The sequence below is a fragment of the Lethenteron reissneri genome, chromosome 55, assembly GCF_015708825.2.
Source record: "Lethenteron reissneri isolate LAM-NWPU_2019-01 chromosome 55, ASM1570882v1, whole genome shotgun sequence".
Classification (NCBI taxonomy): Eukaryota; Metazoa; Chordata; class Hyperoartia; order Petromyzontiformes; family Petromyzontidae; genus Lethenteron; species Lethenteron reissneri.
In genome coordinates, this window is record NC_083833.1 from 12134823 (window position 1) to 12159431 (window position 24609).

The following is a 24609-nucleotide window of genomic DNA, read 5'->3' on the forward strand; positions in this document are numbered from 1 at the left end:
TTAAGGCCGCCTCCACATGTGGTGACGTTGCTTAAGAGAGTCCAGCAACCCTGGCTCGTCGCAGTGGCTCTGGTTATGTTCTTGGAAAAATCCGCAAATCGGTAAAATCCCTCATCCGCAAATGATGGCGTGGTGACGATGTCGTGGTGACGATGTTGTTGTGACAATGTGGTATTGATGAAGATGTTGTGACGATGTCGTGGTGACAATGTCGTGACGATGAAGATGTTGAGATGATGTTGTGGTGACAAAGTCGTGGTGACGATGAAAATGTTGTGACGTTGAAGATGTGAGGAAGTCGTGGGGATGATGTCGTTATGACGATGTTGTTGCAGGGGAAGGAGGTCCTCAAGTTTCTCAAGTTCCCCGTGAATGCTGCACATGGCAACAAGGTGAATGTGTGAATGTATCTACTGCCTAACGCTGTGTAGAAGCTACCTGGTCTGTCGCTCCACATGAATCTCCGCATCTTCTCGACCAGTTATGCCCTCCATTCTCCATGTTCGCGAAATATGGACCACCCGAATCGAATATCTTTGCCGTTTAGAAATGCACAGAGACCCATTATACTCAAACAGAAACCTATAGACTCCAGACACAGACCCATAGACTCACACATAGACCCATAGACTCACATACAGTGAGGGAAAAAAAGTATTTGATTCCCTGATGATTTTGTACGTTTGCCCACTGACAAAGAAATGATCAGTCTATAATTTTAATGGTAGGTTTATTTGAACAGTGAGAGACAGAATAACAACAACAAAATCCAGAAAAACGCATGTCAAAAATGTTATAAATTGATTTGCATTTTAATGAGGGAAATAAGTATTTGACCCCTCTGCAAAACATGACTTAGTACTTGGTGGCAAAACCCTTGTTGGCAATCACAGAGGTCAGACGTTTTTTGTAGTTGGCCACCAGGTTTGCACGCATCTCAGGAGGGATTTTGTCCCACTCCTCTTTGCAGATCTTCTCCAAGTCATTAAGGTTTCAAGGCTGACGTTTGGCAACTCGAACCTTCAGTCTCCCTCCACAGGTTTTCTATGGGATTAAGGTCTGGAGACTAGCTAGGCCACTCCAGGACCTTAATGTGCTTCTTCTTGAGCCACTCCTTTGTTGCCTTGGCCGTGTGTTTTTGGTCATTGTCATGCTGGAATACCCATCCACGACCCATTTTCAATGCCCTGGCTGAGGGAAGGAGGTTCTCACCCAAGATTTGATGGTACATGATCCCTTCCATCGTCCCTTTGATGCGGTGAAGTTGTCCTGTCCCCTTAGCAGAAAAACACCTCCAAAGCATAATGTTTCCACCTCCATGTTTAACGGTGGGAATGGTGTTCTTGGGGTCATAGGCAGCATTCCTCCTCCTCCAAACACGGCGAGTTGAGTTGATGCCAAAGAGCTCCATTTTGGTCTCATCTGACCACAACACTTTCACCCAGTTGTCCTCTGAATCATTCAGATGTTCATTGGCAAACTTCAGACGGACATGTATATGTGCTTTCTTGAGCTGGGGGACCTTGCGGGCACTGCAGGATTTCAGTCTTTCACGGCGTAGTGTGTTACCAACTGTTTTCTTGGTGACTATGGTCCCAGCTGCCTTGAGATCATTGACAAGATCCTCTCGTGTAGTTCTGGGCTGATTCCTCACCGTTCTCATGATCATTGCATCTCCACGAGGTGAGATCTTGCATGGAGCCCCAGGCCGAGGGAGGTTGACAGTTCTTTTGTGTTTCTTCCATTCGGGAATAATCGCACCAACTGTTGTCACCTTCTCACCGAGCTGCTTGGCGATGGTCTTGTAGCCCATTCCAGCCTTGTGTAGGTCTACAATCTTGTCCCTGACATCCTTGGAGAGTTTTTTGGTCTTGGCCATGGTGGTGGAATCTGATTGATTGATTGCTTCTGTGAACAGGTGTCTTTTATACAGGTAACAAGCTGAGATTAGGAGCACTCCCTTTAAGAGTGTGCTCCTAATCTCAGTTCGTTACCTGTATAAAAGACACCTGAGAGCCAGAAATCTTTCTGATTAAGAGGGGGTCAAATACTTATTTCTCTCATTAAAATGCAAATCAATTTATAACATTTTTGACATGCGTTTTTCTGGATTTTGTTGTTGTTATTCTGTCTCTAACTGTTCAAATAAAACTACCATTAAAATTATAGACTGATCATTTTTTTGTCATTGGGCAAACGTACAAAATCAGCAGGGGATCAAATACTTTTTTCCCTCACTGTAGACCCACAGTGCAACCTGAGACTGCTGGAGATGCGTACCCCACCAAATGCCCTCCGCGTGCCCCCCGTGCGCCCTGCTTGTAGATGCTGGGTGCCCTGCCTGCCGTCCTAGACAGCACCATCGTGTACACCGGCAGCATCATGGCGCCGCTCCTGGGGAAGAACTTCGTCCATGCCGGGGTACGGAGCGCGGTGACGCGTAGCCTGCGAAGCCTGTCCCTTCCTCTCACCCCCACGCCTCCTGTCCGTCCCTGTCAGCTCACCCACGCCATGTCCCTCTGTGTCCCCTCTGTGTCCCGTGTATGCCCCGTGTGTGCCCCGTCTGTGCCCCATCTGTGCCCCGTCTGTGTCCCGTCTGTGCCCCGTCTGTGTCCCGTCTGTGCCCCGTCTGTGTCCCGTCTGTGCCCCGTCTGTGTCCCGTCTGTGTTTCTCTGTGTCCCTCTGTGTCCCATCTGTGTCCCGTCTGTGTCCCGTCTGTGTCCCGTCTGTGTCCCGTCTGTGCCCCGTCTGTGTCCCGTCTGTGTCCCGTCTGTGCCCTGTCTGTGCCTCGTCTGTGTCCCGTCTGTGTCCCGTCTGTGCCCCGTCTGTGCCCCGTCTGTGCCCCTTTGTGCCCCTCTGTGTCCCTCTGTGTCCCGTCTGTGCCCCGTCTGTGTCCCGCCTGTGTCCCGTCTGTGTCCCGTCTGTGCCCCGTCTGTGCCCCGTCTGTGCCCCGTCTGTGCCCCTCTGTGTCCTTCTGTCCCGTCTGTGCCCCATCTGTGTCCCGTCTGTGCCCCGTCTGTGCCCCGTCTGTGCCCCGTCTGTGCCCCGTCTGTGCCACAGGAGGTGGTGTCGGTGCCCCGAAGCTTTGCCCGGAGCCTGGCCGTGCAGATCGAGTCGGCGCGGCCCGGTGAGGAGCACTACACAGCTCCCCTAGAGAGCCCCCCCACACAGCCCCCCCAGAGAGCCCCCCCACACAGCCCCCCCAGAGAGCCCCCCCAGAGAGCCCCCCCTGAGAGCCCCCCTGGAGAGCCCCCCCAGAGAGCCCCCCCACACAGCCCCCCCAGAGAGCCCCCCCACAGAGCCCCCCCAGAGAGCCCCCCCTGAGAGCCCCCCTGAAGAGCCCCCCCAGAGAGCCCCCCCAGAGAGCCCCCCCTGAGAGCCCCCCTGGAGAGCCCCCCCAGAGAGCCCCCCCTGAGAGCCCCCCCTGAGAGCCCCCCTGGAGAGCCCCCCCAGAGAGCCCCCCCAGAGAGCCCCCCCAGAGAGCCCCCCCAGAGAGCCCCCCAGAGAGCCCCCCCAGAGAGCTCCCTTAGAGAGCCCCCCTAGAGAGCCCCCCCAGAGAGCACCCCCAGAGAGCCCCCCCACACAGCCCCCCCAGAGAGCCCCCCCAGAGAGCCCCCCCAGAGAGCCCCCCTAGAGAGCTCCCTTAGAGAGCCCCCCCAGAGAGCCCCCCCAGAGAGCCCCCTAGAGAGCCCCCCTAGAGAGCCCCCCAGAGAGCCCCCCCACACAGCCCCCCAGAGAGCCCCCCCACACAGCCCCCCCAGAGAGCCCCCCCACACAGCCCCCCCAGAGAGCCCCCCTAGAGAGCCCCCCCAGAGAGCTCCCTTAGAGAGCCCATCCAGAGAGCCCCTCCAGAGAGCCCCCCTAGAGAGCCCCCCTAGAGAGCCCCCCCAGAGAGCTCCCTTAGAGAGCCCCCCTAGAGAGCCCCCCCAGAGCCCCCCCAGAGAGCCCCCCCACACAGCCCCCCCAGAGAGCCCCCCCAGAGAGCCCCCCCAGAGAGCCCCCCTAGAGAGCTCCCTTAGAGAGCCCCCCCAGAGAGCCCCCCCAGAGAGGCCCCCCAGAGAGCCCCCCCACACAGCCCCCCTTGAGAGCCCCCCCACACAGCCCCCCAGAGAGCCCCCCTAGAGAGCCCCCCTAGAGAGCCCCCCTAGAGAGCCCCCCCAGAGAGCCCCCCCAGAGAGCTCCCTTAGAGAGCCTCCCCAGAGAGCCCCCCCAGAGAGCCCCCCTAGAGAGCCCCCCAGAGAGCCCCCCCAGAGAGCCCCCCCAGAGAGCCCCCCCAGAGAGCCCCCCCAGAGAGCCCCCCCAGAGAGCCCCCCCAGAGAGCCCCCCCAGAGAGCCCCTCCAGAGAGCCCCCCCAGAGAGCCCCCCCAGAGAGCCCCCCAGAGAGCCCCCCCAGAGAGCTCCCTTAGAGAGCCCCCCTAGAGAGCCCCCCCAGAGAGCCCCCCCACACAGCCCCCCCAGAGAGCCCCCCTAGAGAGCCCCCCCATAGAGCCCCCCTAGAGAGCCCCCCTAGAGAGCCCCCCTAGAGAGCCCCCCCAGAGAGCCCCCCCACACAGCCCCCCCAGAGAGCCCCCCTAGAGAGCCCCCCCAGAGAGCCCCCCAGAGAGCCCCCCTAGAGAGCCCCCCCAGAGAGCCCCCCTAGAGAGCCCCCCTAGAGAGCCCCCCTAGAGAGCCCCCCCAGAGAGCCCCCCAGAGAGCCCCCCTAGAGAGCCCCCCAGAGAGCCCCCCTAGAGAGCCCCCCCAGAGAGCCCCCCTAGAGAGCCCCCTTAGAGAGCCCCCCCAGAGAGCCCCCCCGGAGAGCCCCCCCGGAGAGCCCCCCCAGAGAGCCCCCCCAGAGAGCCCCCCCAGAGAGCTCCCTTAGAGAGCCCCCCCAGAGAGCCCCCCCAGAGAGCCCCCCTAGAGAGCTCCCTTAGAGAGCCCCCCCAGAGAGCCCCCCCACACAGCCCCCCCAGAGAGCCCCCCTAGAGAGCCCCCCCAGAAAGCCCCCCTAGAGAGCCCCCCTTAGAGAGCCCCCCCAGAGAGCCCCCCCAGAGAGCCCCCCAGAGAGCCCCCCTAGAGAGCCCCCCCAGAGAGCCCCCCTAGAGAGCCCCTCTTAGAGAGCCCCCCCAGAGAGCCCCCCCCAGAGAGCCCCCCAGAGAGCCCCCCCAGAGAGCCCCCCTAGAGAGCCCCCCTTAGAGAGCCCCCCAGAGAGCCCCCCCGGAGAGCCCCCCTGGAGAGCCCCCCCAGAGAGCCCCCCCAGAGAGCCCCCCCAGAGAGCTCCCTTAGAGAGCCCCCCCAGAGAGCCTCCCCAGAGAGCCCCCCTAGAGAGCTCCCTTAGAGAGCCCCCCCAGAGAGCCCCCCCACACAGCCCCCCCAGAGAGCCCCCCTAGAGAGCCCCCCCAGAGAGCCCCCCTAGAGAGCCCCCCTAGAGAGCCCCCCTAGAGAGCCCCCCTAGAGAGCCCCCCCAGAGAGCCCCCAGAGAGCCCCCCTAGAGAGCCCCCCCAGAGAGCCCCCCCAGAGAGCCCCCCCAGAGAGCCCCCCCAGAGAGCCCCCCCAGAGAGCCCCCCAGAGAGCCCCCCCAGAGAGCCCCCCCAGAGAGCCCCCCCAGAGAGCCCCCCCAGAGAGCCCCCCTTAGAGAGCCCCCCCAGAGAGCCCCCCCAGAGAGCCCCCCAGAGAGCCCCCCTAGAGAGCCCCCCTTAGAGAGCCCCCCCAGAGAGCCCCCCCAGAGAGCCCCCCCAGAGAACCCCCCTTAGAGAGCCCCCCCAGAGAGCCCCCCCAGAGAGCCCCCCCAGAGAGCCCCCCCAGAGAGCCCCCCTAGAGAGCCCCCCCAGAGAGCCCCCCCAGAGAGCCCCCCCAGAGAGCCCTCCCAGAGAGCCCCCCTAGAGAGTCCCCTCACCCCTCACAATGTTGTATGTAGAGGATGGCAGAGCTTGATTCTGCTGCAGCTGCCGCCTTCCTGCCCATCCGTGGTTCCTCCACAATGCACTGCGAGCCAATCAAAACGGGGGGGGGGGGGGGTCAAGTTACGGCTCGATTTGTGCGCATTGCTTGCTAGTGAATCGACGCCGCGCTTGGCGGTCCGATTAATCGACACCCTTAACCTGGCTGTCGGATCGACCTCGAGCAGAATCGATACAATGGGGGTGAGGTCGCTTCAGTTATGAGCGGAATGGAGGCTCGGGTCCCATTTGGAGATGGCCCGCCACTGACATGAGGAGCCGCCACGAGGCGCTATAAGAGCTTCGAGCCATCTTGAGAAGCCGCGAGCCATGAGCGACGAGCCGTGAGGAGCCGTGAGCCGCGAGGAGCCGTGATGAGTCGTGATGAGTCGTGATGAGTCGTGGTGAGTCGTGGTGAGCCGTGAGGAGCCGTGGTGAGTCGTGGTGAGTCGTGGTGAGTCGTGGTGAGTCGTGGTGAGTCGTGGTGAGTCGTGGTGAGTCGTGGTGAGTCGTGAGGAGCCGTGAGGAGCCGTGGTGAGTCGTGGTGAGCCGTGGTGAGCCGTGGTGAGCCGTGGTGAGCCGTGATGAGTCGTGATGAGCCGTGATGAGCCGTGATGAGCTGTGAGCTTGTGAGGAGTCGTGATGAGTCGTGATGAGTCGTGATGAGCCGTGATGAGCCGTGATGAGCCGTGATGAGTCGTGATGAGTCGTGAGGAGCCGTGATGAGTCGTGATGAGCCGTGATGAGCCGTGATGAGTCGTGATGAGCCGTGAGCTTGTGAGGAGCCGTGATGAGTCGTGATGAGTCGTGGTGAGCCATGGTGAGCCGTGATGAGTCGTGGTGAGTCGTGGTGAGCCGTGGTGAGTTGTGGTGAGTCGTGGTGAGCCGTGATGAGCCGTGATGAGTCGTGATGAGTCGTGAGGAGTCGTGGTGAGCCGTGATGAGCCGTGATGAGCCGTGATGAGCCGTGGTGAGCCGTGGTGAGTCGTGGTGAGCCGTGGTGAGTCGTGGTGAGCCGTGGTGAGCCGTGATGAGTCGTGAGGAGCCGTGGTGAGCCGTGGTGAGTCGTGGTGAGCCGTGGTGAGTCGTGAGGAGCCGTGGTGAGCCGTGATGAGTCGTGATGAGCCGTGATGAGTCGTGATGAGCCGTGGTGAGTCGTGGTGAGCCGTGATGAGCCGTGATGAGCCGTGATGAGTCGTGATGAGTCGTGAGGAGCCGTGATGAGTCGTGATGAGCCGTGATGAGTCCTGATGAGTCGTGATGAGCCGTGATGAGTCGTGATGAGCCGTGAGCTTGTGAGGAGCCGTGATGAGTCGTGGTGAGCCATGGTGAGCCGTGATGAGTCGTGGTGAGTCGTGGTGAGCCGTGATGAGTCGTGGTGAGCCGTGATGAGCCGTGGTGAGCCGTGATGAGCCGTGATGAGTCGTGATGAGTCGTGAGGAGTCGTGGTGAGCCGTGATGAGCCGTGATGAGCCGTGATGAGCCGTTATGAGTCGTGATGAGTCGTGGTGAGCCGTGGTGAGTCGTGGTGAGTCGTGGTGAGCCGTGGTGAGCCGTGATGAGTCGTGAGGAGCCGTGGTGAGCCGTGGTGAGTCGTGGTGAGCCGTGGTGAGCCGTGAGGAGCCGTGGTGAGCCGTGATGAGTCGTGAGGAGCCGTGATGAGCCGTGATGAGCCGTGATGAGTTGTGATGAGCCGTGATTAGTCGTGATGAGCCGTGATGAGCCGTGGTGAGTCGTGGTGAGTCGTGGTGAGCCGTGATGAGCCGTGGTGAGCCGTGATGAGTCGTGAGGAGCCGTGATGAGCCGTGGTGAGCCGTGGTGAGCCGTGATGAGTCGTGATGAGCCGTGATGAGCCGTGAGCTTGTGAGGAGCCGTGATGAGTCGTGATGAGCCGTGATGAGCCGTGATGAGTCGTGATGAGTCGTGATGAGTCGTGAGGAGCCGTGATGAGTCGTGATGAGCCGTGATGAGTCGTGATGAGCCGTGAGCTTGTGAGGAGCCGTGATGAGTCGTGATGAGTCGTGATGAGTCGTGATGAGTCGTGAGCTTGTGAGGAGCCGTGATGAGTCGTGATGAGTCGTGATGAGCCGTGATGAGTCGTGATGAGTCGTGATGAGTCGTGAGGAGCCGTGATGAGTCGTGATGAGTCGTGAGCTTGTGAGGAGCCGTGATGAGTCGTGATGAGCCGTGATGAGCCGTGTTGAGTTGTGATGAGCCGTGATGAGCCGTGATGAGTCGTGAGGAGCCGTGGTGAGTCGTGGTGAGTCGTGGTGAGCCGTGGTGAGCCGTGGTGAGTCGTGGTGAGTCGTGGTGAGCCGTGATGAGCCGTGGTGAGCCGTGGTGAGCCGTGGTGAGCCGTGGTGAGCCGTGGTGAGCCGTGGTGAGCCGTGGTGAGCCGTGGTGAGTCGTGGTGAGCCGTGAGCCGCGAGGAGTCGCGATGAGTCGCGATGAGCCGCGATGAGCCGCGATGAGCCGTGAGTCGTGATGAGTCGTGATGAGCCGTGATGAGTCGTGATGAGTCGTGATGAGCCGTGATGAGCCGTGGTGAGTTGTGGTGAGTCGTGGTGAGCCGTGGTGAGCCGTGGTGAGTCCTGATGAGCCGTGATGAGCCGTGATGAGCCGTGGTGAGTTGTGGTGAGTCGTGGTGAGCCGTTGTGAGTCGTGGTGAGCCGTGGTGAGCCGTGATGAGTCGCGAGGAGTCGCGGTGAGCCGCGAGGAGCCGCGGTGAGCCGCGAGGAGCCGCGAGGAGCCGCGGTGAGCCGCGGTGAGCCGCGGTGAGCCGTGAGGAGTCGTGATGAGCCGTTTCCGGCGATCCGAGCGAGTGGGCGCCATTTCCCGGCAGAGTCTCGGCACGACTCGCGCCTGGACGAGTGGAGTGGCCTGGCCGTGCGGCTGCCCAACCTGACGCGCCTGCAGAGCGGGACCACCTTGCCCACACCAGCGCCACCGACGCCAACGCAGCAGGGTCCCCCGCCGGCGACCAGAGGGCAGCAGCTGCCCCCCTTGCCGCCGCCGCCACCACCACCTCCACCCAGCGAGATCCCCACATTCTGCATCGAGATAAAAGTGCGTGTGTGTGCACGTGTGTGTGTGTGCACGTGTGTGTGTGTGTGAACGTGTGTGGGTGTGTGCACGTGTGTATGTGTGTGTACGTGTGTGGGTGTGTGCACGTGTGTATGTGTGTGAACGTGTGTGGGTGTGTGCACGTGTGTGTGTGTGCACGTGTGTGTGTGTGTGAACGTGTGTGGGTGTGTGCACGTGTGTGTGCACGTGTGTGTGTGTGTGTGTGAACGTGTGTGGGTGTGTGCACGTGTGTGGGTGTGTGCACGTGTGTGTCTGTGTGTGCACGTGTGTGTGTGTGTGTGCGCACGTGTGTGTGTGTGCGCACGTGTGTGTGTGTGTGAACGTGTGTGGGTGTGTGCACGTGTGTATGTGTGTGTACGGGTCAGCGGTAAGTGTAGCGGTTAGCGAGCTGCGCTACGAACATGGCGACCCGAGTTCGATTCCCGCTCACGGCCACCACCAATACCAGTGAAGATTATCTGAACTGGTCCTGGGCCTCCCCTAGGTCGACTCAGCCTCATATGAGTACTTGGCGCGGTGTGTAAACATTGTCACGAGGTTGACAAAGGCGGCCGGGCGTGATGCTTGCCATCCAACCCTCTCGTGTGCCGTGCCAGCCTTCATAGGTTCTCGCTAACAGCACTTGCCCCAACAGTGTTCAGGCTATACGGGGGGATTTTTGTGTGTGTGCAGAGCGGTAGTGTAGCAGTTGGCGTTTTGCGCTATGAACCCAGCAACCCGAGTTCCTATTCCCGCTCATGGACAACACCAATGACGTTTATTTGAACCATTCCTGGGCCTCCCTTTGGTCAACTCAGCCTCAAATGAGTACCTGGTGTGGTCTGTAAAACATCGCTACTGGGGAGACAAAAGACGGTCAGGCGTGGGTGGTGCTGGCCACCCTCTTTTCGTGTGCCATTCCCGCCAAACTTGCCCCAACAGTCTGTTAAGGTTACGCGGGGGATCTTTGTCTGTGTGCGTTGGTGCAGCCCAAGTGTGGCTTCCTGCCCGGCGCGGCAAGCGTGGTGAATCCTCTGAAGCGCCGCGTGTGCCGCTACTGCATGCAGCAGTACCTCAAGGTGAGAGCGCCTGCCACGGGGGGAGAGAGAGACACGCAAACTCCAAATATATAAAGCAGGCGTCGGGATCAAACCCATGATCTCCTGCATACCAGGCAAGTAGTTAACATCTCCTAGCCATCGTGATGAGAGAGAGAGACACACACAAACTCCAAATATATAGCAGGTGTTAGGGTCGGGATCGAACCCACGACCTCCTGCATACCAGGCGAGGGCGGTAATATCTCACCGCCATAGCGCCCCAAACCTGTGGAGGGGTTCCAAATTTTGGTGATACGCTTCCTCTCTGCCGCTTAACTTTTCACGTAGATGTTCTATCGCGGCTATTTTTGACAATGCATCGGCCCATACCTGCAGTGATGTGGGGGCTAGATTGGGGAGGGTTGGTGGGGCGAGTACGTGCTCTTTCCAGTTGGATATTATGGTGCGTTTTGCCATGGTAATGTGTTGGCCTGCCTGGATAGGGTGGGGATGTTTGCATTGCGATCGTCGTGATTATAAAGTAGCGAGTGATCGTCCGAAGGAAAAACTAAAACGTGTTAAATATCAGGGACAGTACCAGAAGGCCCCCTTCATTCGTTTGTTCAGAAGAAGAGCCACTCCTTGTTGTTTGGCAGTTGCCTGTCCCGAGTAGAGGACTATCCACCCCTCATAGTGACTGGAGCCAGAACCAGTCCACCGGACCTCCTGAATATCACAGAGATCCAGGTTGTACCAGTCCAGCTCCTGACAGAGTGAGCGTTCGAACATTCCACGTGGCCACTCGCAATGGCTTTTCGCCATTTCTGGAGGAACCCCGAGGGTACGGGTTGAGTCTCCGATGTGGTGGCTTCGAGCGCCATTATTAGAATCAGCTTTCCCACCCCTGTGGCATTGCTCACAGCCATCACGGCGTTACCGTCCAGCACCGCCGACGATGTAGGGGGTTGTTTTTGCCAGATGCATGCACGCGCGCGGGCACACGTGCGTTGTACTGATGCCGCGGTTGCTGGAGGTGCTAGGATCGTTACTTTCAGAAACGGTAATGCAGCGGTTAGTGCACTGCACTGCGAACCCGGCGACCCGAGTTCGATTCCAGTTCACGGCCACCACCTGCACCAGTGACGATTATTTGAACCAGTCCTTGTCCTTCTCTAGGTCGACTCAGCCACACATGAGTACCTGGTGCCGTGTGTAGTAAACATCGCCATTGAGACAAAGACGGCCGGGCGTGGTGCTCGCCACCCAACCCCTCTCATGTGCCGTGCTGGCTTTCATAGGCGCTGCTCGCTAACGGCACTTGCCCCCAACATTCTGTTCCCCTTTTTCTCGTCCCGAGACGTCTGCAAGGTGCAGGGTGGGTGGGTGTCCCCATTCCCCACTGAATGTCGGAACGCGTAAGCTGTTCAGTGTTAATCTTATTCAGAGAAACGTAGCGCCACTGTTTTTAAAGACGTTGTTACTCACTGCAGAAAACCATGGTGACACGACCACCGCACGCCCCTCCCCGCGTAACCTTGTGGGGGTTAAGGCTGCACTGGGAATCTTTGTCTTTGCCGCACACCGCCTCTGGCCACTTCTTGCGACCCTCGCTTGCTCCGTGACCACTGCGTGATCTCCGTGTGATCTCCGTGTGACCTCTGCGCGACCTCTGCATTCTCCCCAGGTCGCCAACGGGAAGTGTCGGCAGGTCAGCGACTACTGCCCTCTTGACCTCTATTCGGGGTGAGTGCGCACACGTCGAATCATCATTGCTCACGGCCGTCACCGTCACTCACCCACTTGTCCACTCACCCACCCGCTCACCCAATCACTCCCGCTCACCCAATCACTCTCCCGCCCACCCACTCACTTATTCACCCACTTACTTACCGCAGGTGAGTTGGAGGGCGACTTTCACAGCCACGTCTAAACAGCTACGCGATATGTGCGGCGTTCCCCTTGAAGTTGCGTCGAGCATCTTCAGGACAGAGTTCGAGAAGCGAGAGTGGACTCTGCGACCGAGTTGATTCTGACTTCTTGGATATTGACGAAGATGAGACATCACGTCACTGATCACTGAGAAAGATGGCCCTTTTTCTTCCGTACGGCTGCTGATGTGGACGCGGAGCACCGACTACAATTTCACATTCAGGTGGTCAAGCCCAGATAACCGCGTTAGGAGCAGCGGAGCCATGAATCATTATCGCCGCGATGTTTCTGCTTCAGGTTGTTGCGTCGTCATACGTTGCATGGTCTCTCTCAGATGACCACAGTCGCCAGACTACTACAGGGGAGTTTTTTAATGATCCATTTGTGCATCATCGGGTATCTGGATCTGCCGCTGCTGGCATGGTTTGCGCAGCGGATGCGGTTTAGGGTAGACCACGAGCAGCTTCGTAGACGGTCAAAACCCTCGGGGATCTTCTGGCGTGCCTTGGGTTGTTCGCAAGTGGCACCGAGAACAGCTCTCTCTGCAGCCTACAGCGGGGCTGGCCGCTAAATGTTCGCTCGCCCCAACCAACGACGGAAGGGGCCGCTCTGTGGGGGGTGGGATCTCTGACTGCCTCGGTGTGCTTTGCAGGGACGGAAGCCGCATGTCTTTTGCCATCAGGAGCCTCATGAAGAATTCTCAGAACAACTTCAGGGTGTTCAAGGTGAGGCTGGACCTAAGCTCACCACATGGCTCATCAGCACTAAGCTCACCACATGGCTCACTGGCACTAAACTCACCACACGGCTCACTGGCACTAAACTCACCACACGGCTCACTAGCACTAAACTCACCACACAGTTCACTGGCACTAAACTCACCACATGGCTCACTGGCACTAAACTCACCACACGGCTCACTGGCACTAAACTCACCACACGGTTCACTGGCACTAAACTCACCGTACAGCTCACTGGCACTAAACTCACCACACGGTTCAATGGCACTAAACTCACCACACGGTTCACTAGCACTAAACTCACCACACGGCTCACTGGCACTAAACTCACCACACGGTTCACTGGCACTAAACTCACCGTACAGCTCACTGGCACTAAACTCACCACACGGTTCACTGGCACTAAACTCACCACACGGCTCACTGGCACTAAAGTCACCGCACAGCTCACTGGCACTAAACTCACCACACGGTTCACTAGCACTAAACTCACCACACGGCTCACTGGCACTAAACTCACCACACAGTTCACTGGCACTAAACTCACCACACGGCTCACTGGCACTAAACTCACCACACAGTTCACTGGCACTAAACTCACCACATGGCTCACTGTCACTAAACTCACCACACAGTTCACTGGCACAAAACTCACCAGATGGCTCACTGGCACTAAACTCACCACACAGCTCACTGGCACTAAACTCACCACACGGCTCACTGGCACTAAACTCGCCACATGGTTCACTGGCACTACACCACACGGCTCACTGGCACTAAACTCTCCACACAGTTCACTGGCACTAAACTCACCACACGGCTCACTGGCACTAAACTCACCACACAGTTCACTGGCACTAAACTCACCACACGGCTCACTGGCACTAAACTCACCACACAGTTCACTGGCACTAAACTCACCACACGGCTCACTGGCACTAAACTCACCACACAGTTCACTGGCACGAAACTCACCAGATGGCTCACTGGCACTAAACTCACCACACAGTTCACTGGCACTAAACTCACCACACGGTTCACTGGCACTAAACTCACCACACGGCTCACTGGCACTAAACTCGCCACATGGTTCACTGGCACTAAACTCACCACACGGCTCACTGGCACTAAACTCTCCACACGGTTCACTAGCACTAAACTCACCACACGGCTCACTGGCACTAAACTCACCACACAGCTCACTGGCACTAAACTCACCACACAGCTCACTGGCACTAAACTCACCACATGGTTCACTGGCACTAAACTCACCACACGGCTCACTGGCACTAAACTCACCACACAGCTCACTGGCACTAAACTCACCACACAGCTCACTGGCACTAAACTCACCACATGGTTCACTGGCACTAAACTCACCACACGGCTCACTGGCACTAAACTCACCACACAGCTCACTGGCACTAAACTCACCACACGGCTCACTGGCACTAAACTCACCACACAGCTCACTGGCACTAAACTCACCACACAGCTCACTGGCACTAAACTCATCACACGGCTCACTGGCACTAAACTCACCACACAGCTCACTGGCATTAAACTCACCACATGGTTCATTGGCACTAAACTGACCACAAGGCTCACTCGCACTAAACTCTCCACACAGTTCACTCGCACTAAACTTACCACACGGCTCACTGGCACTGAACTCACCACATGGCTCACTGGCACTAAAGTCACCGTACAGCTCACTGGCACTAAACTCACCACATGGTTCACTGGCACTAAACTCACCACACGGCTCACTAGCACTAAACTCACCACACGGCTCACTGGCACTAAAGTCACCGCACAGCTCACTGGCACTAAACTCACCACACAGCTCACTGGCACTAAACTCACCACATGGTTCACTGGCACTAAACTCACCACACGGATCACTGGCACTAAACTCACCACACAGCTCACTAGCACTAAACCCACCACACAGCTCACTGGCACTAAACTCACCACACAGCTCACTGCAACTAAACTCACCACACGGCTCACTGGCACTAAACTCACCACATGGTTCACTGGCACTAAACTCACCACACGGATCACTGGCACTAAACTCACCACACAGCTCACTGGCACTAAACTCACCACACGGCTCACTGGCACTAAACTCACCACACAGCTCACTGGCACTAAACTCACCACATAGTTCACTGGCACTAAACTCACCACATGGTTCACTGGCACTAAACTCAACACATGGTTCACTGGCACTAAACTCACCACACGGCTCATTGGCACTAAACTCACCACATGGTTCACTGGCACTAAACTCACCACATGGCTCACTGGCACTAAAGTCACCGTACAGCTCACTGGCACTAAAGTCACCACACAGCTCACTAGCACTAAACCCACCACACAGCTCACTGGCACTAAACTCACCACACAGCTCACTGGCACTAAACTCACCACACGGCTCACTGGCACTATACTCACCACATGGTTCACTGGCACTAAACTCACCACACAGCTCACTGGCACTAAACTCACCACACAGCTCACTGGCACTAAACTCACAACACAGCTCACTGGCACTAAACTCACCACATGGTTCACTGGCACTAAACTCACCACACGGCTCACTGCACTAAACTCTCCACACAGTTCACTGGCACTAAACTCACCACATGGTTCACTGGCACTAAACTCACCACACGGATCACTGGCACTAAACTCACCACACGGCTCACTGGCACTAAACTCACCACACGGCTCACTGGCACTAAACTCACCACACAGCTCACTGGCACTAAACTCACCACATAGTTCACTGGCACTAAACTCACCACATGGTTCACTGGCACTAAACTCAACACATGGTTCACTGGCACTAAACTCACCACACGGCTCATTGGCACTAAACTCACCACATGGTTCACTGGCACTAAACTCACCACATGGCTCACTGGCACTAAAGTCACCGCACAGCTCACTGGCACTAAACTCACCACACAGTTCACTGGCACTAAAATCACCACACGGCTCACTCGCACTAAACTCACCACACGGCTCACTGGCACTAAAGTCACCGCACAGCTCACTGGCACTAAACTCACCACACAGCTCACTGGCACTAAACTCACCACACAGCTCACTGGCACTAAACTCACCACATTGTTCACTGGCACTAAACTCACCACACGGCTCACTGGCACTAAACTCACCACACGGCTCACTGGCACTAAACTCTCCACACGGCTCACTGGCACTAAACTCACCAGATGGCTCACTGGCACTAAACTCACCACACGGCTCACTGGCACTAAACTCACCACACGGCTCACTGGCACTAAATTCTCCACACGGCTCACTGGCACTAAACTCACCACACGGCTCACTGGCACTAAACTCACCACATGGTTCACTGGCACTAAACTCGCCACACGGCTCACTGGCACTAAACTCACCACACGGCTCACTGACACTAAACTCACCAGACGGCTCACTGGCACTAAACTCACCACACAGTTCACTGGCACTAAACCCACCACACAGCTCACTGGCACTAAACTCACCACACAGCTCACTGGCACTAAACTCACCACACGGCTCACTGGCACTAAACTCACCACACAGCTCACTGGCACTAAACTCACCACACGGCTCACTGCACTAAACTCTCCACACAGTTCACTGGCACTAAACTCACCACACGGATCACTGGCACTAAACTCACCACACGGCTCACTGGCACTAAACTCACCACACGGCTCACTGGCACTAAACTAACCACATGGCTCACTGGCACTAAACTCACCACACGGGTCACTGGCACTAAACTCACCAGATGGTTCACTGGCACTAAATTCACCACACGGTTCACTGGCACTAAACTTACCACACGGCTCACTGGCACTGAACTCACCACACGGCTTACTGGCACTAAAGTCACCATACAGCTCACTGGCACTAAACTCACCACACGTCTCACTGGCACTAAACTCACCAGTTGGCTCACTGGCACTAAACTCACCACACAGTTCACTGGCACTAAACTCACCACACAGTTCACTGGCACTAAACTCACCACACAGTTCACTGGCACTAAACTCACCACACAGTTCACTGGCACTAAACTCACCACACGGTTCACTGGCACTAAACTCACCAGTTGGCTCACTGGCACTAAACTCACCACACGGTTCACTGGCACTAAACTCACCACACAGTTCACTGGCACTAAACTCACCACACAGTTCACTGGCACTAAACTCACCACACGGTTCACTGGCACTAAACTCACCATACGGCTCACTGGCACTAAACTCACCACACAGTTCACTGGCACTAAACTCACCACACAGTTCACTGGCACTAAACTCACCACACAGTTCACTGGCACTAAACTCACCACACGGTTCACTGGCACTAAACTCACCACACGGTTCACTGGCACTAAACTCACCACACGGTTCACTGGCACTAAACTCACCACACAGTTCACTGGCACTAAACTCACCACACAGTTCACTGGCACTAAACTCACCACACGGTTCACTGGCACTAAACTCACCACACAGTTCACTGGCACTAAACTCACCACACAGTTCACTGGCACTAAACTCACCACACAGTTCACTGGCACTAAACTCACCACACAGTTCACTGGCACTAAACTCACCACACGGTTCACTGGCACTAAACTCACCACACAGTTCACTGGCACTAAACTCACCACACAGTTCACTGGCACTAAACTCGCCATACGGCTCACTGGCACTAAACTCACCACACAGTTCACTGGCACTAAACTCACCACATGGTTCACTGGCACTAAACTCACCACACAGTTCACTGGCACTAAACTCACCACACAGTTCACTGGCACTAAACTCACCATACGGCTCACTGGCACTAAACTCGCAACACGGCTCACTGGCACTAAACTCACCACACGGTTCACTGACACTAAACTCACCACACGGCTCACTGGCACTAAACTCACCACACGGCTCACTGCACTAAACTCTCCACACAGTTCACTGGCACTAAACTCACCACATGGTTCACTGGCACTAAACTCACCACACGGATCACTGGCACTAAACTCACCACACAGCTCACTAGCACTAAACCCACCACACAGCTCACTGGCACTAAACTCACCACACAGCTCACTGGCACTAAACTCACCACACGGCTCACTGGCACTATACTCACCACATGGTTCACTGGCACTAAACTCACCACACGGCTCACTGCACTAAACTCTCCACACAGTTCACTGGCACTAAACTCACCACATGGTTCACTGGCACTAAACTCACCACACGGATCACTGGCACTAAACTCACCACACAGCTCACTGGCACTAAACTCACCACACGGCTCACTGGCACTAAACTCACCACATAGTTCACTGGCACTAAACTCACCACATGGTTCACTGGCACTAAACTCAACATATGGTTCACTGGCACTAAACTCACCATACGGCTCATTGGCACTAAACTCACCATATGGTTCACTGGCACTAAACTCACCACATGGCTCACTGGCACTAAAGTCACCGTACAGCTCACTAGCACTAAACTCACCACACGGTTCACTGGCACTAAAATCACCACACGGCTCACTGGCACTAAAGTCACCGCACAGCTCACTGGCACTAAACTCACCACACAGCTCACTGGCACTAAACTCACCACACGGCTCACTGGCACTAAACTCACCACACGGCTCACTGGCACTAAACTCACCACACGGCTCACTGGCACTAAACTCACCACACGGCTCACTGGCACTAAACTCTCCACACAGTTCACTGGCACTAAACTCACCACATGGTTCACTGGCACTAAACTCAACACATGGTTCACTGGCACTAAACTCACCACACGGCTCATTGGCACTAAACTCACCACATGGTTCACTGGCACTAAACTCACCACATGGCTCACTGGCACTAAAGTCACCGTACAGCTCACTGGCACTAAAGTCACCACACAGCTCACTAGCACTAAACCCACCACACAGCTCACTGGCACTAAACTCACCACACAGCTCACTGGCACTAAACTCACCACACGGCTCACTGGCACTATACTCACCACATGGTTCACTGGCACTAAACTCACCACACAGCTCACTGGCACTAAACTCACCACACAGCTCACTGGCACTAAACTCACAACACAGCTCACTGGCACTAAACTCACCACATGGTTCACTGGCACTAAACTCACCACACGGCTCACTGCACTAAACTCTCCACACGGATCACTGGCACTAAACTCACCACACGGCTCACTGGCACTAAACTCACCACACGGCTCACTGGCACTAAACTCACCACACAGCTCACTGGCACTAAACTCACCACATAGTTCACTGGCACTAAACTCACCACATGGTTCACTGGCACTAAACTCAACACATGGTTCACTGGCACTAAACTCACCACACGGCTCATTGGCACTAAACTCACCACATGGTTCACTGGCACTAAACTCACCACATGGCTCACTGGCACTAAAGTCACCGCACAGCTCACTGGCACTAAACTCACCACACAGTTCACTGGCACTAAAATCACCACACGGCTCACTCGCACTAAACTCACCACACGGCTCACTGGCACTAAAGTCACCGCACAGCTCACTGGCACTAAACTCACCACACAGCTCACTGGCACTAAACTCACCACACAGCTCACTGGCACTAAACTCACCACATTGTTCACTGGCACTAAACTCACCACACGGCTCACTGGCACTAAACTCACCACACGGCTCACTGGCACTAAACTCTCCACACGGCTCACTGGCACTAAACTCACCAGATGGCTCACTGTCACTAAACTCACCACACGGCTCACTGGCACTAAACTCACCACACGGCTCACTGGCACTAAATTCTCCACACGGCTCACTGGCACTAAACTCACCACACGGCTCACTGGCACTAAACTCACCACATGGTTCACTGGCACTAAACTCGCCACACGGCTCACTGGCACTAAACTCACCACACGGCTCACTGACACTAAACTCACCAGACGGCTCACTGGCACTAAACTCACCACACAGTTCACTGGCACTAAACCCACCACACAGCTCACTGGCACTAAACTCACCACACAGCTCACTGGCACTAAACTCACCACACGGCTCACTGGCACTAAACTCACCACACAGCTCACTGGCACTAAACTCACCACACGGCTCACTGCACTAAACTCTCCACACAGTTCACTGGCACTAAACTCACCACACGGCTCACTGGCACTAAACTCACCACACGGCTCACTGGCACTAAACTCACCACACGGCTCACTGGCACTAAACTAACCACATGGCTCACTGGCACTAAACTCACCACACGGGTCACTGGCACTAAACTCACCAGATGGTTCACTGGCACTAAACTCACCACACGGTTCACTGGCACTAAACTTACCACACGGCTCACTGGCACTGAACTCACCACACGGCTTACTGGCACTAAAGTCACCATACAGCTCACTGGCACTAAACTCACCACACGTCTCACTGGCACTAAACTCACCAGTTGGCTCACTGGCACTAAACTCACCACACAGTTCACTGGCACTAAACTCACCACACAGTTCACTGGCACTAAACTCACCACACAGTTCACTGGCACTAAACTCACCACACAGTTCACTGGCACTAAACTCACCACACGGTTCACTGGCACTAAACTCACCAGTTGGCTCACTGGCACTAAACTCACCACACGGTTCACTGGCACTAAACTCACCACACAGTTCACTGGCACTAAACTCACCACACAGTTCACTGGCACTAAACTCACCACACGGTTCACTGGCACTAAACTCACCATACGGCTCACTGGCACTAAACTCACCACACAGTTCACTGGCACTAAACTCACCACACAGTTCACTGGCACTAAACTCACCACACAGTTCACTGGCACTAAACTCACCACACGGTTCACTGGCACTAAACTCACCACACGGTTCACTGGCACTAAACTCACCACACGGTTCACTGGCACTAAACTCACCACACAGTTCACTGGCACTAAACTCACCACACAGTTCACTGGCACTAAACTCACCACACGGTTCACTGGCACTAAACTCACCACACAGTTCACTGGCACTAAACTCACCACACAGTTCACTGGCACTAAACTCACCACACAGTTCACTGGCACTAAACTCACCACACGGTTCACTGGCACTAAACTCACCACACAGTTCACTGGCACTAAACTCACCACACAGTTCACTGGCACTAAACTCGCCATACGGCTCACTGGCACTAAACTCACCACACAGTTCACTGGCACTAAACTCACCACATGGTTCACTGGCACTAAAACTCACCACACAGTTCACTGGCACTAAACTCACCACACAGTTCACTGGCACTAAACTCACCATACGGCTCACTGGCACTAAACTCGCCACACGGCTCACTGGCACTAAACTCACCACACGGTTCACTGACACTAAACTCACCACACGGCTCACTGGCACTAAACTCACCACACGGCTCACTGCACTAAACTCTCCACACAGTTCACTGGCACTAAACTCACCACATGGTTCACTGGCACTAAACTCACCACACGGATCACTGGCACTAAACTCACCACACAGCTCACTAGCACTAAACTCACCACACAGCTCACTGGCACTAAACTCACCACACAGCTCACTGGCACTAAACTCACCACACGGCTCACTGGCACTATACTCACCACATGGTTCACTGGCACTAAACTCACCACACGGCTCACTGCACTAAACTCTCCACACAGTTCACTGGCACTAAACTCACCACATGGTTCACTGGCACTAAACTCACCACACGGATCACTGGCACTAAACTCACCACACAGCTCACTGGCACTAAACTCACCACACGGCTCACTGGCACTAAACTCACCACATAGTTCACTGGCACTAAACTCACCACATGGTTCACTGGCACTAAACTCAACATATGGTTCACTGGCACTAAACTCACCATACGGCTCATTGGCACTAAACTCACCATATGGTTCACTGGCACTAAACTCACCACATGGCTCACTGGCACTAAAGTCACCGTACAGCTCACTGGCACTAAACTCACCACACGGTTCACTGGCACTAAAATCACCACACGGCTCACTGGCACTAAAGTCACCGCACAGCTCACTGGCACTAAACTCACCACACAGCTCACTGGCACTAAACTCACCACACGGCTCACTGGCACTAAACTCACCACACGGCTCACTGGCACTAAACTCACCACACGGCTCACTGGCACTAAACTCACCACACGGCTCACTGGCACTAAACTCTCCACACGGCTCACTGGCACTAAACTCACCAGATGGCTCACTGGTACTAAACTCACCACACGGCTCACTGGCACTAAACTCACCACACAGCTCACTGGCACTAAACTCACCACATAGTTCACTGGCACTAAACTCACCACATGGTTCACTGGCACTAAACTCAACACATGGTTCACTGGCACTAAACTCACCACACGGCTCACTGGCAATAAACTCTCCACATGGCTCACTGGCACTAAAGTCACCGTACAACTCACTGGCACTAAACTCACAACACGGCTCACTGGCACTAAACTAACCACATGGCTCACTGGCACTAAACTCACCACACGGGTCACTGGCACTAAACTCACCAGATGGTTCACTGGCACTAAACTCACCACACGGTTCACTGGCACTAAACTTACCATACGGCTCACTGGCACTAAACTCACCACACGGTTCACTGGCACTAAACTCACCACACGGGTCACTGGCACTAAACTCACCACACAGTTCACTGGCACTAAACTCACCACACAGTTCACTGGCACTAAACTCGCCATACGGCTCACTGGCACTAAACTCACCACACAGTTCACTGGCACTAAACTCACCACATGGTTCACTGGCACTAAACTCACCACACAGTTCACTGGCACTAAACTCACCACACAGTTCACTGGCACTAAACTCACCATACGGCTCACTGGCACTAAACTCGCCACACGGCTCACTGGCACTAAACTCACCACACGGTTCACTGACACTAAACTCACCAGACGGCTCACTGGCACTAAACTCACCACACGTTTCACTGGCACTAAACTCACCACACAGCTCACTGGCACTAAACCCACCACACAGCTCACTGGCACTAAACTCACCACACGGCTCACTGGCACTAAACTCACCACACGGCTCACTGCACTAAACTCTCCACACAGTTCACTGGCACTAAACTCACCACATGGTTCACTGGCACTAAACTCACCACACGGATCACTGGCACTAAACTCACCACACAGCTCACTAGCACTAAACCCACCACACAGCTCACTGGCACTAAACTCACCACACAGCTCACTGGCACTAAACTCACCACACGGCTCACTGGCACTATACTCACCACATGGTTCACTGGCACTAAACTCACCACACGGCTCACTGCACTAAACTCTCCACACAGTTCACTGGCACTAAACTCACCACATGGTTCACTGGCACTAAACTCACCACACGGATCACTGGCACTAAACTCACCACACAGCTCACTGGCACTAAACTCACCACACGGCTCACTGGCACTAAACTCACCACACAGCTCACTGGCACTAAACTCACCACATAGTTCACTGGCACTAAACTCACCACATGGTTCACTGGCACTAAACTCAACATATGGTTCACTGGCACTAAACTCACCACACGGCTCATTGGCACTAAACTCACCACATGGTTCACTGGCACTAAACTCACCACATGGCTCACTGGCACTAAAGTCACCGTACAGCTCACTGGCACTAAACTCACCACACGGTTCACTGGCACTAAAATCACCACACGGCTCACTGGCACTAAAGTCACCGCACAGCTCACTGGCACTAAACTCACCACACAGCTCACTGGCACTAAACTCACCACACGGCTCACTGGCACTAAACTCACCACACGGCTCACTGGCACTAAACTCACCACACGGCTCACTGGCACTAAACTCTCCACACGGCTCACTGGCACTAAACTCACCAGATGGCTCACTGGTACTAAACTCACCACACGGCTCACTGGCACTAAACTCACCACACGGCTCACTGGCACTAAATTCACCACACAGCTCACTGGCACTAAACTCACCACATAGTTCACTGGCACTAAACTCACCACATGGTTCACTGGCACTAAACTCAACACATGGTTCACTGGCACTAAACTCACCACACGGCTCACTGGCAATAAACTCTCCACATGGCTCACTGGCACTAAAGTCACCGTACAGCTCACTGGCACTAAACTCACAACACGGCTCACTGGCACTAAACTAACCACATGGCTCACTGGCACTAAACTCACCACACGGGTCACTGGCACTAAACTCACCAGATGGTTCACTGGCACTAAACTCACCACACGGTTCACTGGCACTAAACTCACCACACGGGTCACTGGCACTAAACTCACCAGATGGTTCACTGGCACTAAACTCACCACACGGCTCACTCGCACTGAACTCACCATACGGCTCACTGGCACTAAACTCGCCACACGGCTCACTGGCACTAAACTCACCACACAGCTCACTGGCACTAAACTCACACACAGCTCACTGGCACTAAATCACCAGACGGCTCACTGGCACTAAACTCACCACACGGCTCACTGGCACTAAACTCACCACACGGCTCACTGGCACTAAACTCTCCACACAGTTCTGGCACTAACTAACACCCCAGTTCACTGGCACTAAAATCACCACAGGCACTGGCACTAAACTCACCCACGGCTCACTGGCACTAAACTCACCACACGGCTCATGGCACTAAACTCACCACACGCTCACTGACACTAAAAACCAGACGGCTCACTGGCACTAAACTCACCACACGTTCACTGGCACTAAACTCACCACCACAG

At 55.5% G+C, this 24609-nt stretch overlaps 1 protein-coding gene across 1 annotated transcript in view; it reads left to right on the plus strand.

Annotated features, from left to right (window-relative positions):
- The first annotated feature begins 266 nt into the window (after positions 1 to 266).
- Positions 267 to 24609, plus strand: part of LOC133356697 (inositol-pentakisphosphate 2-kinase-like) — a 40147-nt gene continuing 15804 nt past the window's right edge. The window contains exons 1-7 of the mRNA XM_061574339.1: positions 267 to 392; positions 2326 to 2421; positions 3061 to 3127; positions 8758 to 8981; positions 9968 to 10057; positions 11703 to 11761; positions 12600 to 12672. Coding sequence (XP_061430323.1) covers positions 318 to 392; positions 2326 to 2421; positions 3061 to 3127; positions 8758 to 8981; positions 9968 to 10057; positions 11703 to 11761; positions 12600 to 12672 — 684 coding nt within the window. The 5' untranslated portion in view covers positions 267 to 317. The remainder of the gene's footprint in view (positions 393 to 2325; positions 2422 to 3060; positions 3128 to 8757; positions 8982 to 9967; positions 10058 to 11702; positions 11762 to 12599; positions 12673 to 24609) is intronic.